This window comes from Trypanosoma cruzi, genomic scaffold (assembly GCF_000209065.1).
Source record: "Trypanosoma cruzi strain CL Brener 1047053516461 genomic scaffold, whole genome shotgun sequence".
In the NCBI taxonomy this organism is placed as follows: Eukaryota; Euglenozoa; class Kinetoplastea; order Trypanosomatida; family Trypanosomatidae; genus Trypanosoma; species Trypanosoma cruzi.
Genome location: NW_001849286.1, coordinates 41,915 through 58,372, shown reverse-complemented (window position 1 = coordinate 58,372; position 16,458 = coordinate 41,915). Strand labels below are relative to the sequence as shown.

Sequence of the window (16,458 nt, the reverse complement as noted above, 5' to 3'; positions counted from 1 at the left end):
TCAGTCATGCAACCTTCTAACGCAAGCACTCAAAATGCGTTTCGGTAATCCAAAATCCAACACCTATGAAAAAAAAGGATAGGCTCGCAGAGGCCACACGGCTCCTCAACGCACCCTCAAGCCCTCCTCACGACTCTTTAATGCGATGGCGAAGAATACAGGCGGCTCTCGTGTCACATAAGGCGGCCAATGGGAGCGGTGCCCAAATGCAGAGAATGCCAAGTAAAACAGAAAAGGGAGGAGGTTCGCAGAGGACGTCACCTGCCACGCCTGATGTGTGTCTTCTCATTCGTGCGATGGAGAACCAACGACACTGTTGTTGCGGTGCCTGCCCGTGCCTGCACCTCACACTCGGGCCAATGAACGCCTCAAGGAACATCCTGCAGAGGGCATGCAGCTGGCCGTGCAAACAATCCCGAGTCTCGTCAACGTTCCAGCAGCCGCTCTTTTGGCGAGGCGTCGCTCTCTTTCGTCCTTGTCTCCCGTGTGCCATCCTCGTATGAAATGAAAATGCCTTCCACGTCTGGTGTCATCAATTACCTCCAAGTAAATTTGAAAGGATTCACGGCCTCGAGAAAAAGCATCCAAAGTGGCAGTCAACGTGAGATACACAATGCGTGTCATCTTCCGCAGCCGCGTGCATTGCAACTCCCCTCAGCCGCCCACTGTTTCTTCCTTCTTTGTGGACCCAAACCGCATAGTACACTTGGACTTGCTCGGGTCCTCCACAGGCTCGCATAACCGTGTCCGTCCCGCCCGTGTGGCTATTGGGTTGCATCACGTCACCGCTCACCGCTGCACCACCAAGTAACGTGAAATAAGGACCCAAAACACCACACCCGTGAGGCGAAAACACACATGCATCACTCCAACGAGTGCCCATTGTGAGGAATCACACGGTGGCACGCACACAATCTCGCTCTCCCATCAGCGACTTGCCGTCAGCAACCACAACGGCATTGAGAATCAGCCTTGGGGCAATCCCTGATAGCCGTCCCCACCTCGGCGAGCGACCGACTCCGGGAACCCCGCACTCTAGTGCCGTTCCGGGAGGGACTCCTGCCATCGCCAACCGTGTTTCCCTGTCGCGTTGACACACGGAGCTTTCTTCGCAAAACGACGCGCTCCATTTTAGAACGTGCCTATAAGGGCACAAGCAAAAGACGCAGGGTGCACCATCGCATCGTCCCGTCACAAAGTAAAAAGAGAGCATCCGTGCCAATTTGCCGCAGCACTCACGGATGTGCTTCTGCTGCCTTCTCTCTTGTTTTCCCAAATAAATCCGATGGTCCGCACTGCAATACCACGTGTCCTCACAACTCTTGGTGCCACGGCTGTGCCCCAGCACAAAGCAGCTGGTTCGGGCGCCGGTCGATGACGCCAGCCCTGCGCAAACAACAAACATCCCATGAGAGAAACATTGCTGGCTCCTGGCCTCCCCGACAATACGGGGGATTGGCCCTGAGCCACGATGTGGCAGTCAAGCACGAAATCGCAGGGCAAAGCAATGATGGCACCGGCACGAAAAAGCCGTCCCGCCCTCAATGGGATGCGGCGCCTCACTCCGTGCGGTTACACGGAGTGCACTGTTTCCTCAATAGAGGTTGTCCGTCGTCCATCCCTCAAAGATGCTTCTGTTGCTGATGGGTCCTTTAAAAAAATAATAGAAGGAAATGAACAATGCAGCAATACTGCGATGCCGCCGGCCACGACGATTCCCTCACAAGAGAGCAATTCTCCGATTATGCCTCGTATGCGCACACAAGCATTCACATGTATGAAACAGCCCCTAATGTTTTTTAACAAAAATAAAACCGCCCCTTTCCCCTCCAATTTCCTCTTCTGTCACTGATATGTCCGATAGCATTGGACATATTCGGCATCTGTGTGCGATACTGTCGCCTGGTGCTGCTGCACCCGCACCGCATGCGCGCACAAAAGTATTCAAAGAGGTGAAACAGCCCCTGATCCCTATTTTGCCAGAAATCAAACTGTGCCCGTTCATTCCCCAATTCGTTTTTTCATTTCTTCGTTTATTCCTCACTTCGGAAGGATTTGTCTCTTCTAACGTCTTCGGATGATATTGACACTTGGTACTGGCGCACCTTTTCCTTCCAGAACGCCACAATCTCTTTTTCATCGTCGCTCACATTATCGGAATTTACAACATCACATCTTTGCCAGTCATTCATCGGCGTGCTGTCTGCGTGCTGCACATAAATCATCTCCCACGACATGTCTCGGGATAATTCCTCCCAACCACTAAAATACGCCGCCAGGCACTCAGTGAACTGCCTCACGGTGCTGGCTCTAGTGTGGTGCCCACCCGCCGTAGCCATCCGCGGTCCAACCAGCGTCTTCCGTCGCGACTCCATAAAAAAAAAGGCGTCCACTGGCGGAAGGATCTTCGTCTCCGGTGTGCACAGCAGCCGATACTTCAAATTTTCCCTCTCAGAAGGATTCTTCAATGAAACCAATCCATATGAATCGTTGGGGTGCCCTTGAGGGCTTAACGTTGGCACTGCGTACTGTCCTCCACGGCGTGCTGGTGGCCTCAGCTCCTTGAGTTCCTCTAATAATGCACCGACAAACTCACCCCAAACATGAATGTGCTCAAGCCAAACCCTTCCACACATTCAGAAGAAAGAGTATTCATCTTCCCCAATACTAGCAACAGATAAATATATATATCCTTCTCACTCATTGCGTCTCCCAAAATAGCATGGTATTCGACGCCCGAGGCAAAAAGATATCGGTGCGTTAAGAAATACCTCAGCACCGACTTCTCCTCGTGCTCCGGCAGCCCTCACGAGCTTTTGAGGCGGATTCGCAGAATACCACAGTCTCACTCCCCAATGTGTAAAGTGCTTTTCACCATCCCGGGACTTGATCCCATCCAAGGCATCCTCAATGACAGCAGTGTATACATTAAAGTCGTTGGCATGAAATATATGCTGCGGAATCGGCCCCACTATATCCATGCGTTCTTCGACCATCTTCCAGTATTCCGCTTGCCCATCTGTAGTCCCATTGCGCTTCATCCACGCACACATCGCCTTCACATCCATCTCGTCGGGGCAATTCACGATGATTCGCTCGGATTTTACTTGCGTCTCCCATTCATCATAGTTGTCCACGTTTGGGGGTGACAACACAACCATGCCTCATGCAATACAAAGCAAAAAATATTTCGCTGGCATCCCTTTCTCCGTCACATCGTAGATAATAAACCATTTCATCTTACACTGCCACAAATCGTACAAAAAGTCCTTGGATATTTTACTACTCATGCATACTGACACCGTTTTTGTTTTCTTGTCAAACTCGTACGTCGTGCTTCCACCAAAACTGTAGACAACCACAGGGAGTTTCTCCGCATCGCAGTGCAGCAGCTGGTAGAGGAGGTACGAGCCGGCAGCCATCGACTTCCCAATCCCGGGCGTCCCAATCAACACACGCCGCTCAGGCGTAAAGCCGGTCCCGCCGTGACTGCTGAACCACTCGGCGAGATCGCCCTGACGATCTGCCACACTCGCTCCACCTCACAGTTCACAAGGCAGTCACGAGTGGATTTATTCTCCCTCCTTCCGTTCCCACGAGCACGGCCATCCCTTGTCCGAGGTGAGCACCATCGGCCTGGGACGCGGTGCACCGGACTGCTCCACACCGTCATCCTTTTCGAGAAATTCGCCAACTTCATTGTACGTCCATGACTGTTCTGGTTTCCCCCTTCCCTCACTTCCATTCCCTTTCCCTTGTCGTCAGGAATTTCCACCACGGTGCCACCTCGCATTGTGCACAGACTCGTAGCATCCCTCCAGGTGTATCGGTGCACTCGTCGTCGTTGGGTTCCTCGCCTCCTCGGCGGCTGCGTATAAAAACCTTTTATTGATTTCATGAGCACCTGCCGTTACCTCCGCAGCAGCCACTAACCACTTCAGTAGATTGTACATACAATGCTCTTAAAGCTTGTGTACATCCTCTTCCAAATCCATTTCATCCCTTACAGCCCTCTCCATCATCACATAACGATCGGATGCCTGCATTTCGCCCAATACTCCCGCATCGCAAATATACTTCTCGGGGTCCTTAAAAACCCCTCCCGCAAGACATTCCGATTGGCGTCCACAAAGCCCCTGCCATCAAATCTCCTATTAAGAAGCTCATTCAGCTTTCTGTCCATGACACAAACTTTTCGTTTAAAAAGTACATCTTCAATCTTAGTTACAAGGGTGAATTTTCTTCGCTGCTCCGAGTATCCGTCTGGCATTTCAAGAGCTGAATCAAGTTTTTGCATTGCCCGGAAATTGATCGTATCCCTCCTCTCATAGTCCCTCCATTGATGAAGAGAGAACACACCCTCGTGAAGAAGTTTGTACACCTGTTAGTCTGTCAAATTAAGAATTCCCTCAAGAAGCTGCTGGCCTCTTACGTAAGCATCGAGTCTCCGAATAAACATCTCCCCCGTCGCATTGTAGTCTTTCATCAACGCTCACCATGGAGCCAATACAATTCCAAAAAAAAAAAATATTAAGCTTCAAGCTGGTGCTGAGAGCATCTCCGTCTAGCATTAGATCTTCCGCCAGAATGTCAAGAGTCCACTGCGGTCACTCTTTACTCCCCACCAAATGTCGAGCTGTCGCGTCGGAGCCAACACAGGTGCCGCTGGCTCCAAAGGACACTCGCGGCTGTTTCGTCCCGCTGTCCCAGTGGCGTTGGGCGTGGCACTCGCACGGCGGGGCGATCGGTGCGCCATGCAGCCGCACTGCAACGCCTGTCGGTGAAACAGTCAAGGCCCACCGCCTCCGCAGAAAAGCAACGTGCAATCGGCCACAACACCGCCACATTATCGTCCTTTTCTATTTTATTTTATTCACGTTGTCTTTTTGTTTGCCCCAATATGTCTATGTATACACATTCTGCTAATCACTGCCGTGGAATTCTGCAGATGGTTAAAATTAGAAACACTTATCCCCTGCGAAGTGGCAGGCCTTTGGAGCTCCTCCAGCCACAAGAAAAAAACGCCGCAAGTTGGGGATCACAAAGTGGGTGGTTGTGAAGATAAAAAATAAAAAATAAAAAAAATAATAATTTCGTCTGGCAGCTGCCGGCTCCCTGACTCCCTCAATCGCGGTCTCCCAAAAGACCGTGCGATAGAAGAGGAAAAAGCTGTGAAGAGATATCCTCGTTTGTGCGAGATATGAATTTATTTGGGCAGACAGCCATCATCTCAAGCATTCTTTTCACAAAATCCCATGAAAATAAAAAAAAATTATGCGGCCTCTGTAGTGCGCAACAGCCTCTAGTGACGATGCGCCTCTGGTGGATAAAATAAAATAAAATCAAAAAAGGGTGTGGTGAGTGTGGCACTGCTGACCACAACGGTTCTCTGGAAAGAAAGGCATTCACTGTCCAGACCTCGTAGGCACAAACATATAAAAATCGCTAAAATACTTCCTAATATATTTCACCAGAACGAAATGCACTTTGTTACTATTTTTTTTTTTTCAATTTTCTTGCCTATCCCATTTCTAGAAGATTTCTGTATTCACTTTTCTCGGATTTTATTTACAAGTTCAGTTGTCAACACAAACTGGTATTGGTGTACCTTTCCGTCCCAGAACGCCACAATTTTTTTTTCATCGTCGCTCAAATTTTTGGGATTGACGGGACCACATCTCTGCCATTTCGTTATCATTGTGCCGTTTGCGTGCTGTACATAAATAATATCCCACGACATGTCTCGGGATAATTCGTCCCAACCATTAAAATATTCCGCCAGGCGTTCATTGAACAGATTCACAGTGCTGGGTATGGTGTGATGCGCACCCGCCGTCGTCATCTGCAGCCCAACCAGCGTCTTCCGCGGCGAATCAACAAAGAAAAAGCCGTCCACCAGCGGAAAGTTTTCAACCGCCGGTATGTACAGCACCCTGTACTCCATCGAAATCCTCGTGACACCGCCTTGCAGTCCCGCTATTCCAACGGTGCGAGTGGGGTATCCTTGATGGTTTATTTTCAGCACCGAATCCTGTGCTTCACGTTCTGATGGCCTCAGCTCATTTAGTTCCTTTAATAGTGCACCGACAAACTCCCCATACATGAAGGCGCGCAAACCGAATTTTTCCAGAGTTCGGGAAGCAAGAGCACCATGCGATCCCAATATTAGCAACAAAAAATCCTTCGCACCAATTGCCTTTGCCAAACGGTCCGCAGTTCGAAACCCGATATCAGCACATATCGGTGCGTTGCGAAATCCCTCAGCACCTTCATCTGTTTTTACCCGGACAATCTTCACAAGTTTATGAGACGGATCCTCGGAATACCATTCTTTCTCTCCTCCCAGGGAAAAGTATTTTTCAGCATCATTAGGTTTGATTGCTTCCAAAGCATAAGCAACGGCACCTAAGCGATTAATATAAATTTTCTCATAAAAGATGTGACGTGGAATCGGCCCCACTTTTTCCATGCGTTTTTCGACCTCTTTCCAGTATTCCGCTTGTTTCTCCGCAGTCTCGTCACGCTTCATCCACGCACACATCGCCTTCACATCCATCTCGTCAGGGCAATTCATGATGATTCGACTGGCTTGTAGTTGCTTCTCCCACTCATCATAGTTGGTTAACTTTGGCGATGACACCACAATCATGCCCCATCCGGTGGAGGGCGCAAAATGTCTCAGTGGCGGCGTTCCTTTCTTTGCCACATCGTAAATAATATACCCTTTCATTCCATGCTCCCTTAAACTTTTCAAAGCCGTGATGCACATGTCCTCATCGCTGTATTTTGTCACGGTTTTGGCGGTCTTGTCAAACACGTACACATCACGTCCACCAAAACAGTGGACAACCACTTGGAGCTCCTCCACATCGCAGTGCAGCAGCTGGTAGAGGAGGTACGAGCCGGCAGCCACCGACTTCCCGATCCCGGGCGTCCCAATCAACACACGCGGCAAAGGTGAAGAATTGAGAGTCAAATCAAAATTGCTGAACCACTCGGCTAGATCGCGCTTGACGATCTGCCACACTCGATCCACCTCGCAGTTAACAAAAAAGTCCTTCGAAAAACCCTGTTTCATATTCCACGAGTACGGCCATCCCTTGTCCGAGGTGAGCACCATCAGCCTGGGAGGTGCTGCACCGAATTGCTGCACAGCATCATTCTTTTCGAGAGTCACGCCAACTTTATTGTACGTCCATGACTGTTCTGGTTTCCCCTCATGCACCTCCATTTCCATCCCCTTTTTCGTTTTCTTGCTGTCCGGAAGTTCCACCACATGGCTCCACCTCGCATTGTACACAGACTCGTAGCATCCCTCCAGTTTCATCGGTGCACTCGTCGTCGTTGGTTTCCTCACCTCCTCAAGGGCTGCATCCAAGGATTGTTTAGTGAATTTATGAACAGTTGTTTTTACGTTTGCAGCAGCTTCTGACCACCCAAGTAGATTGCTGACACCATTTTTGTAAAGCTTACTTCGATCTTCTTCGAAGATTATTTCCTCCCTCACAGCCCTCTCCATCCTCGCATAAGCATCGGTTATCTGCATTTTTTTTTTTTTTTTTTTTTTTTTTCTTCTCTTACCAGTCGTAGTAACTACACCTCAATTGTGCAGCTCTGGTAAGCGTACGAAGGAATTCAGTAGCAAGGATAACCTTACTCCGCGGGCAGCCATTATAGAATGGCTCCAACATCTGCCCTTCCGGCCCGTAAAACTAAGTAACAACTACTCATCGGGTTTGAAGCATGAACAGCAGGCGCTTAGCTTCCTCTCTAGCAAAGAGTACTAGACCCTGGCACCACGTTGAGGTGGCCGGCTGAGCCAGGGTTATCTGCATTTCGTTCAATACTCCCGCATCGTGGATATACTTCGTGGGATCCTTGAAAAACTCCTCCAGCAAAACACTCCAATTGGTGGCCACAACGCCCCTGCCGCCCAATTCCCTCGTAAGAAAATCATTCAGCTTATTTTCCTTGACGCGGACTCCTCCTTTAAACAGCACATCTTCGATCGTACTGGAGAGGTTAAATTTCATTTCTTGCGCTCGTCTTCGCCTTTCTTCTGTCTCACGCCTTAATCTTTCTTCCGCCTCACGTTTTTCTTCTGTCAGTACCTGAGTGAGAACTGCGTTTAGTTTTCCCTTTGCATGAGGAGTGACCGTATTCTTCCTTTTAAAGCCCCTCCATTGTCTGAGAGAGAACACACCCTCGTGATGAAGTTTATTGATAGCCTCCAATAGTATTTTCATCTCTTGGTACTCTGTTAAATTAAAAATAATTCTAAGAAGCCGCTGGTTTTGTACGTAAGCATCCGGCTCCTGAAGAAACACCTGCATCGTCACGTTGTGGTCTTCACCAACGGCCGCCCTGCCGCCAACATAATTCCGAAGAAAATCGTTCAGCTTCATGTCGGTGCTGAGAGTGTCTCCACCCAGCAGAATGTCCTCTACGCTGCTGCTCATAGTCCACTTCGGTTGCTGCGCCTCCACTCCTCTGCGAGTTGCAGCGTCGGAACCATCGCCGGGGATGCCGCTTCGAGGTGCCATCACAACACCCGTGCGGTGAAGCATCCCACTCGCACCGCCCAACTGCGGCCAGCAGGTGCCGCTGGCTCCAAAGGACAGTCGCGGCTGTTTCGTCCCGCTGTCCCAGTGGCGTTGGGCGTGGCACTCGCACGGCGGGGCTGTCGGTGCGCCATGCAGCCGCACTGCAACGCCTGTCGGTGAAACAATCAAGGCCCACCGCCTCCGCAGCAAAGCAACGTGCAATCGGCCACAACACCGCCACATTATCGTCCTTTTCTATTTTATTTTGTCTAATTCACGTTTTCTGTTTGTTTTCCCTATCACTAACACTAGTAATAAATGTGCACCTTCACAAATAAAAATAAAGGAGGCACGATCCCACCGTCCCGCCGCGGGTCAACACTCTCCTCCACCCACCACCATTGCAGCATAGGAGACCGCAGTTACATCGCAGAGTCAGCACCACAATGTGCACCACACCATCGTGCAGTGAACGATGGGCGAGACGCAGCAGTGCATCGCACCGCTCCATTTTACCACCACTCAAGTATTGCGTGCCCACACAAAGTAGCAAACACAATAAACGTGCACACAAACCCAATCAACACCCTCACTCGCTGAAGCACATTCTTCACATGGAGTGACAACATTTGGGGACACACCAGCAGTAGCTGGCTGCATGGAATTTCCCTGCCAACCCTGCGGAGTCAAAGTGGCAGCCCCTCGGTGTTGCCCGCAGTTCACATGGCGGGAAGAATTCCACGCACGCATAGTTCCGGACACCTCGCTGTTTGAGTGCCCAACAGAATGTAAGAAAAATACGTGCGCGCAGGATGGCGTTTAAATAAGTAAACTCTTCAGCCTGTTTTGTTTGATGGTGTTGGCGGGCAATCACACACAATCCAATCAAAGTGGCACGCCGGACAGAATGGCTTCAGTTAATAAATAAAAATAATTGCGTCAATGCAAAAAGGCAACGGAAAGTTGGCGCATGAGATTGGCAGTGACAGCTGAGGTGCCGAGGAGCACTTCGGTGTACAACTGGTCGTCCGGCAGAGAGGACAAATAAAACAAAAGGGCAGCAAACCCTCTCGTTCAATGTTTTCTAACAGCAACAAGAGAAAACAAAAACCAAAAGATACACCAAAAAAAAAAAGTGTGAAGACAATTTCCCTCTCATCGTAACCCCCATTTATCTCAAAGCTGGAGGTTGTCGAAGTGCAAGAAATTATTCAAAACTGAGGAAAAAATTACATCTGAGACGTTTGCGTGATGAGTATCCGGAAATATTCTTGACGACAGTGAGGGAAAGGCAGACGCCTGAGTTCACTTCACCTTTGGCCTGACAAAAAAAATAATCCCACAAACATGCATTTGTATGGTTGCAGTAAAGCTTTACCTTCACAAATCAACAACAGCATTAACAAAGGAAATAATAAGCAGGAAAAATCCAGGCGATTGCAAGGGCAAAGCATCTTCGCATTGGAATTATTGTACATCCTAAAGAAGAGCACTTGACAGGTTAAAGAATAAGACCATAAAATCATTCTGCGACCACACAGACAAACACGCACTCACACACAATCATATCCCTCTCCCCCTGTTTAGTTTTATCACATCAGACACAAATAGGCCCAAAACACTCCATCACCCAAGAAATGGATGCAGAAACAAATAAAAATATAAAATTGGTAATAAATAAATTAAAAAATTTACTGCCTCCCACTGCAACAGTTTTACTCACAAAAATTAGTCAATGCACAACTGCACATCAAGTTTCTGTCCCCATAGCTTCCATCGATGCGGCCAACTGAAGGCCAAAACTTTTCGGTGTGTGAATGGCTCGAAGGGAATGCAGCAGTTTTCCGGGTGTATGGTCTGTCCCAATCATCTGATGTGACACACTTTGCCGTGTGCGGGGCATTCTTGAGAAAGTTGTTCGTTGTGCTCTCTTCACCCTCCTCTATGGATGCAATTTCGGTACGAATGGAAATCAGTGCATCGGCCAAACGATCCAACTCCCGCTTTGACTCTGACTCTGTGGGTTCAATCATGAGTGTTCCCGCAACAGGAAATGCCAGGGTAGGTGAGTGAAGGCCATAATCCATAAGTTGTTTCGCCACATCTTCTGCCCCAATTTGTGCTGTTTTCTTAAATGGTCTTAAATCTATGATAAACTCGTGAGCGCAGAAATTGTTTTCCCCTAGAAAGAGAACTGGGCAGTGGCCGTCAAGACGCCTCTTTAAATAGTTGGCATTTAAAATCGCATACTCCGTGCATGTCTTGAGACCCCGTGAACCAAGCATCCACAGTAATAAATAAGAAACTGGAAGAATAGACGCCGATCCGTATGCTGCTTGAGAGACTTGACCAAAAGGCTGGGAACCACCAACATTTTGAATAAAAACAGAATCTGGCAAGAATGAAGCCAGGTGCTGACGAACAGCAATAGGACCCATGCCTGGCCCACCACCACCATGAGGAAATGAAAACTTTTTGTGAAGATTAAACTGGCACACATCGCCCCCAATACATCCAGGTGCTGTGTAACCCACCATGGCATTCAGGTTTGCACCATCAATATAACATTGCCCTCCATCGTAGTGCACCATCGAAGTAATGGCCAAGATTTCCCTGTCAAACAAACCATACGTACTCGGATACGTTATCATAATGCACAAGAGATTCTTTTGTATGCTTTTGGCAAGAATTTTCCAAATCCTACATGTCAATCCTTCCATCCGCCAAACACTTTATCTTTACAATCACCGTCCCTGCCAAGAGAGCCAAAGCAAAATTTGTGCCATGAGCACTTTCTGGAATCAAGCAAACATTTCGATGGCTCTCCTTTTTTGAATTATGATACGAGCAGACCACACGAAGACCAGCATATTCACCCGGAGCACCACTATTTGGCTGAAGCGATACGGCATCTAAAGCGGTAATATCTCTTATTTTCTGCTCCAGATCCAAACACAACGCATCATTTCCTCGCGTTTGCTCCGTCGGTGCAAGAGGGTGAAGGTTGGTAAATTCTGACCACGACAAGGACAACATGGCGGCAGCTGGATTAAGTTTCACGATACAAGAACCCAAGGGCACACAACCATGCATGAGACCATAATCTTTTCCATGAAGACGGTGAATGTACCGCATAAGCTCACTCACACTTTTGTACCTTTGAAAGATTGAATGCCCAAGAAAGACAGATTTTCGTAACATTTGCAAAGGCATTGCTCTCTTTTGTTCCGCGAGTTTTGAAAGGACACCTATCACAGGAAGTTTTGGCCCTGCTGCCTCCAAGAGAGACACTACATGGCCCTCGGTAGTGGTCTCATCCACCGATATAGAGACGGTGCCATGACTATAATCAACAAAAATATTAATGCCTTTTTCCACGCAGCATGTCACGTAGTCTTCAGGCGTTATACCTTTTAAATTTACGGTGATGGTATCAAAAAATGTACCATTGACCACTGTATGCCCTACAGACTCTAAGCCAACAGAAAGTATTTTGGCTTTACTGTGCATTTCGCTTGCAATTTCCTTCAAGCCCTCAGAGCCGTGATAAATGGCATAAAATGCCGCACCATTTGCTAGGAGCGCTTGTGAAGTACAAATATTGGATGTGGCGCGTTCCCTCTTAATACGTTGCTCCCGCGTCTGAAGCGCCATGCGTATGGCCAGACAGCCCGTCGAGTCTTTACTTTTATACCAATGACGCGACCCGGAATCAATCGCTTAAATTCCTCACTGACAGCAAAAAATGCGGCGTGAGGCCCCCCGAACCCTAGTGGGGCACCAAAACGTTGGGCAGATCCCAAAACAACATCGGCTCCCATTTCTCCCGGAGGTTTGAGAAGAACAGAAGCCATCAAATCTGTCCCACAACAACTGACGACACCGTGTTGCTTTGCCTTCTCAAACAGTGTCGTAAAATCATGAAGCATCCACATGGCATCTGGAGTTTGTACCAAAATTCCACAGAGTGAGGAATCGCTCCAATCAATCAAATTTGGATCACCAACAACGACCTTTATTTTAAGGGGCTCAGCTCTCGTTTTCACCATCTCTACGCAAGATGGGAAGACATCCCTCGATAATAAAAAAAGGTCATACGCTCCTTTCGACCATGATGAAAGGCAAGGTACATTGCCTCAGCACATGCAGTAGCTTGATCAAGAAGAGATGCATTTGCCAAATCCATAGCTGTCAAGTCTATAATCATGGACTGAATATTCAACAGGGACTCTAGATGGCCTTGAGGTATTTCAGCCTGGAAAGGAGTGTATGGGGTGTACCATGCAGGATTCTCGACAACGTTACGAAGTATTACAGGTGGTGTGCCCCGGCTCATAGTATCCTTGCCCAATCATGCTCTTTAATACCTTATTCCGTGAACCCAGTGAATGGAGAAGCGAAAGGGCATCCTGCTCGCTCATCGCCGGAGCCTCTTTTAAAGGGCTTCGCAAAATATTCTCTGGGATCGCAGCAGTCATGAGGTCCGACAGACTTTCTTTGCCAATTATTCGAAGCATAGAAATTGATTCTGCCGCTGATGGTCCAATATGGCGATTGACGTAACTGTTTGTAGCAGTCCGTCGTACAAACGCCAGTGGCAACGTGGAGAAATGATGGAAGCAACGATACATTATTATGTTAGATATGTGCTCGTCACCCTCTTTCTCTCTCTCTCTCTCTCTCTCGCACACGCGTTAGTTTTCTTTTACTTTGGATAAAAAATTGGGCTTCACAGTTAAAAATCCACAATAACGAATACAAAATATAATTAAAAAATAAAAATAAAAATAAACAATAATCAAAATAATAATAATAACCCATTAAAATAACAACAACAACAACCAAAAAGGATTGTCAAGGAAAATAAGCACGCATTTATATGAGCAATTCCAATTTTCATCCCCGCACACCACATATAGCCCCCGCGTCCCTTTATCCATGGACCTTCACGTTGGGTATTCACTAAAGTAGGCGTGGCGAAGGGCGGCAGCCGCAGTCAAACGCTTTTGGGGATCCAGGCAAAGTAATCTTCGCAACAAATCCAATGCACATTCAGAGGCATCCGGGAAAAATTCACGGAGAGGAAGAGGACGCTTCGGCTCAAAGTGCACCTTTCCCCAATCGGGAAGCAGCACAGCCGATGGCCACGATGTGGGCGTCGGTGTCAATAATACATCAAATATTCGTGGCAACTGCCAAATATCTCCATCGCCCGCAAAAAGAGCACCACTGTGCCCTCGTAGAAGTTCCGCAAATACGCATCCTGATGACCACACATCAATCTCGGGTCCGTAGTGTCGCTGGCCCAGAAGTAACTCGGGAGCTCGGTACCACCTCGAAACGACTTCGTGAGTCATGGATGCCTCCGTATCCCATACACGACTGAGTCCAAAGTCGCCGAGGCGTAGTTCCCCCTCCGCAGTCAAGAAACAATTTGAAGGTTTCACATCTCGATGAAGAACACCTTCGCTGTGTATGTACGCCAACGCCAAAAGAAGCATTTTAAATAAAGACTTTGCCTCTAACGCGGGCAGAGGATTGCTGGCAGTTCTCCCTGAGAGGACTGCTGCCAAGTCAGTCTTGCAACGCTCCATCACTAACGCCAAGGAGCAGCCACACGGAACTACCTCATATGTCCGAATAACAAAAGGATGCACCAATCGCATTGCAACAAGTAGTTCCCTCGCTGTAGGATGCGGAACACCCTCATCGAGACGTGGAGTTGTGATGAATTTGATTGCGGCTGGCATTCCAGATTCCTTAACAACTGCAGCACAAACGACGCCAAAGCGGCCCTCACCAATTGGGGATCCAATAATAAAACGATCCATGTCAAGCGACCACCTCTCTCTTCTTTTTTTCTCTTCTTCACCCCTCTCTTCCATTCTACGGCATCGTGAAAATATAAATGGAACACAAAAAATTGACTCCGGTGATGCCAAAATCCCTCCGCACCCAAAGATCATGCTCAATGCCCCTCCCTAATGAGCACATGCATAGAAACTGAAAGAACTCCAATTTATCTCAAAAGAATCCAATTTTTGTTGTGGTGGTAGTTATTGGTTTCTCCTCGCCAGAATCTAATTATTTCAAAAACTTTCTCGTATTTAAGACTTCTGACTCCCTATTCACAGCAGGGGCAGTCGCACCAGAGCACATCTTTGCTCGAGCGAACAAACTCACTCTTTCAGTCCTAAGTTTCTCATGGCGCACTTCCACCTCAACAGAAGGAAGGAGGAAGAAGTGAAGAAGACTGCTGCTCTTCCGTGGAATATTTCGGTGTGGCTGTGGCCACATCACCCTCATTTTTGGCTTGCAGTCGAGCCGCACGGTCCTCAATCAAAAAAGGGAGACTGATCCATAGTCGTGTTTTCAGGGGCAATAAGATCATCTACACAGAAAAGAAATCCCTCAGCGCCTGTGCTCAATGCACACTCCCGAGAATCATCCGCACAGCAACTGCCTGTATGCTCCCTCACCACCAATGATTGATAGAGAGAGTTCTTTTTCCGCAAGAGCTCATCACGTAGTTTATTAACGGTTGACGCGCCACCCCTCTTGGCTGCTACTCGTAAAGGAATGGAGTGAGTTACCCTCCGAACTGTCGCATTGGGGATGCTGCTGTCCGTCTTTAGACACTGATTCGTCCGGTACGTTTTTATCTCTGTAAAAGACTCGCGTGTACGGCCCAAACCTCCCTCTTGCGTGCGCCGCCAAAATGCATCACACCGTTGCCTCTTGCTTCTCAGAGATATGAAGGCGGCGCATGTTCGGCTTCACGATCGCTGATGCTCTGCTCACTTTCCCCCGAGTCATCCGGAGATAAAATCCGTCCACTTGATGTTGCGTTTTGTGAAAATGCGTTTGTTACACCTGCGGCACCCGCGCTCTCCTCGCCACCAAGAGGAACGCTGCCGCCAGATTCCTTCCTCGCCCTCTTAAACTCCTTCAGAAAAGCGGAAACGTCCATTTTCTTCAAACGTAAAAGGAAGAAAAAGAAACAAGAAATGAACATCTGCTTAGATGAGGTCGTTGACGTCTTATCCTCAGAAATGTGAGAGGAGTAAAACACAACAAAATGGGAGAAGACAATTTAATCACACATCGCTCTGCATCAACGCGCTCCAAAGAAAAATTATCCAGCACTCATGCACACGCAACAAAAGCCATCAGACAAATAAATCGACAATAGCCAAACTCGTCGTAAAGTAGCAAAGCTGCAGCCTTAATTTGGTGCCCCTTTTAGCCGCCGGACTCCCCAGCACCGCGTGAAGCGCAATGAAGGAGGCGGGTGGGACGACAGAAAGAAACTGCAGCCGCCACCTTCCCGCGCAGCACCACCAAAATTTGCCCCCACGACTCGCACATTCGTTCCAAAAAGTTTCTAAAAAAAAACAACTAAAAACGCTGCAAATCAATAAATATGAGATGATTTGAACACTGCGGATTGCAAGGCCGAGCACTCACGTATTCCACAGGAGGGCGGACTGGCATTTCAATTAGAAGGACATGAATTCATAGGTTTTTCCTCCTCCTTTTGTTTCTCCGTGAGTGCGAGAACGCAGACGAGGGAAAACTCACAGTTCTTAAACGAAAGAAATTCTTTTAAAACCAAAAAAAAAAAAAAAAAAAACGGCAGCCAATTGAGGGCCATTTTTTTCTTGTCGATTTCGTGAGCGTTTATTTATATTTTTTTTTCTGCAAATTGTGTCAGAGACAAAAGAAAAAAAAAACACCAACAAATAACACACACGGAAATTACAAAAACACAAAAACACGTGAAAGTAGAAATAAAAAGGCAACAAACAACATATCATATCGTCATTATTTTCACTGCAGAGTTCGCTACGGAAAAAAAAAAACACCCTCAATAGGATCATCATCGTGCGCATGTTGCAGCCCGGAAACAGACAGA

General features: G+C 47.9%; 1 protein-coding gene and 4 pseudogenes across 1 annotated transcript, besides 12 other annotated features; all 5 read right to left on the bottom strand.

Annotated features, from left to right (window-relative positions):
* Nucleotides 1–4,502: a sequence feature (areas not merged during assembly with more than two copies in the genome that could not be assigned to a particular haplotype).
* On the bottom strand, nt 2,004–4,769 carry Tc00.1047053506349.83 (annotated as a pseudogene).
* Nucleotides 4,503–5,625: a sequence feature (haploid, Esmeraldo-like haplotype).
* Nucleotides 4,906–5,254: a mobile genetic element.
* Nucleotides 5,062–5,094: a sequence feature (AT_rich).
* On the bottom strand, nt 5,549–7,549 carry Tc00.1047053506349.53 (annotated as a pseudogene).
* Nucleotides 5,626–16,458: a sequence feature (areas not merged during assembly with more than two copies in the genome that could not be assigned to a particular haplotype).
* Nucleotides 7,546–7,579: a microsatellite.
* Nucleotides 7,549–7,825: a mobile genetic element.
* Nucleotides 7,827–8,567, bottom strand: Tc00.1047053506349.47 (annotated as a pseudogene).
* Nucleotides 10,195–10,237: a sequence feature (AT_rich).
* Tc00.1047053506349.40 lies at nt 10,259–13,174 on the bottom strand (annotated as a pseudogene).
* Nucleotides 13,202–13,228: a microsatellite.
* Nucleotides 13,315–13,356: a sequence feature (T-rich).
* Nucleotides 13,490–14,509, bottom strand: Tc00.1047053506349.10 (protein kinase, putative; the record flags this gene model as incomplete). Its single annotated transcript, XM_803509.1, has 1 exon — nt 13,490–14,509. The coding sequence occupies one exon, from the start codon at nt 14,507–14,509 to the stop codon at nt 13,490–13,492; it is 1,020 nt and encodes a 339-aa protein (XP_808602.1).
* Nucleotides 14,387–14,431: a sequence feature (GA-rich).
* Nucleotides 16,157–16,176: a microsatellite.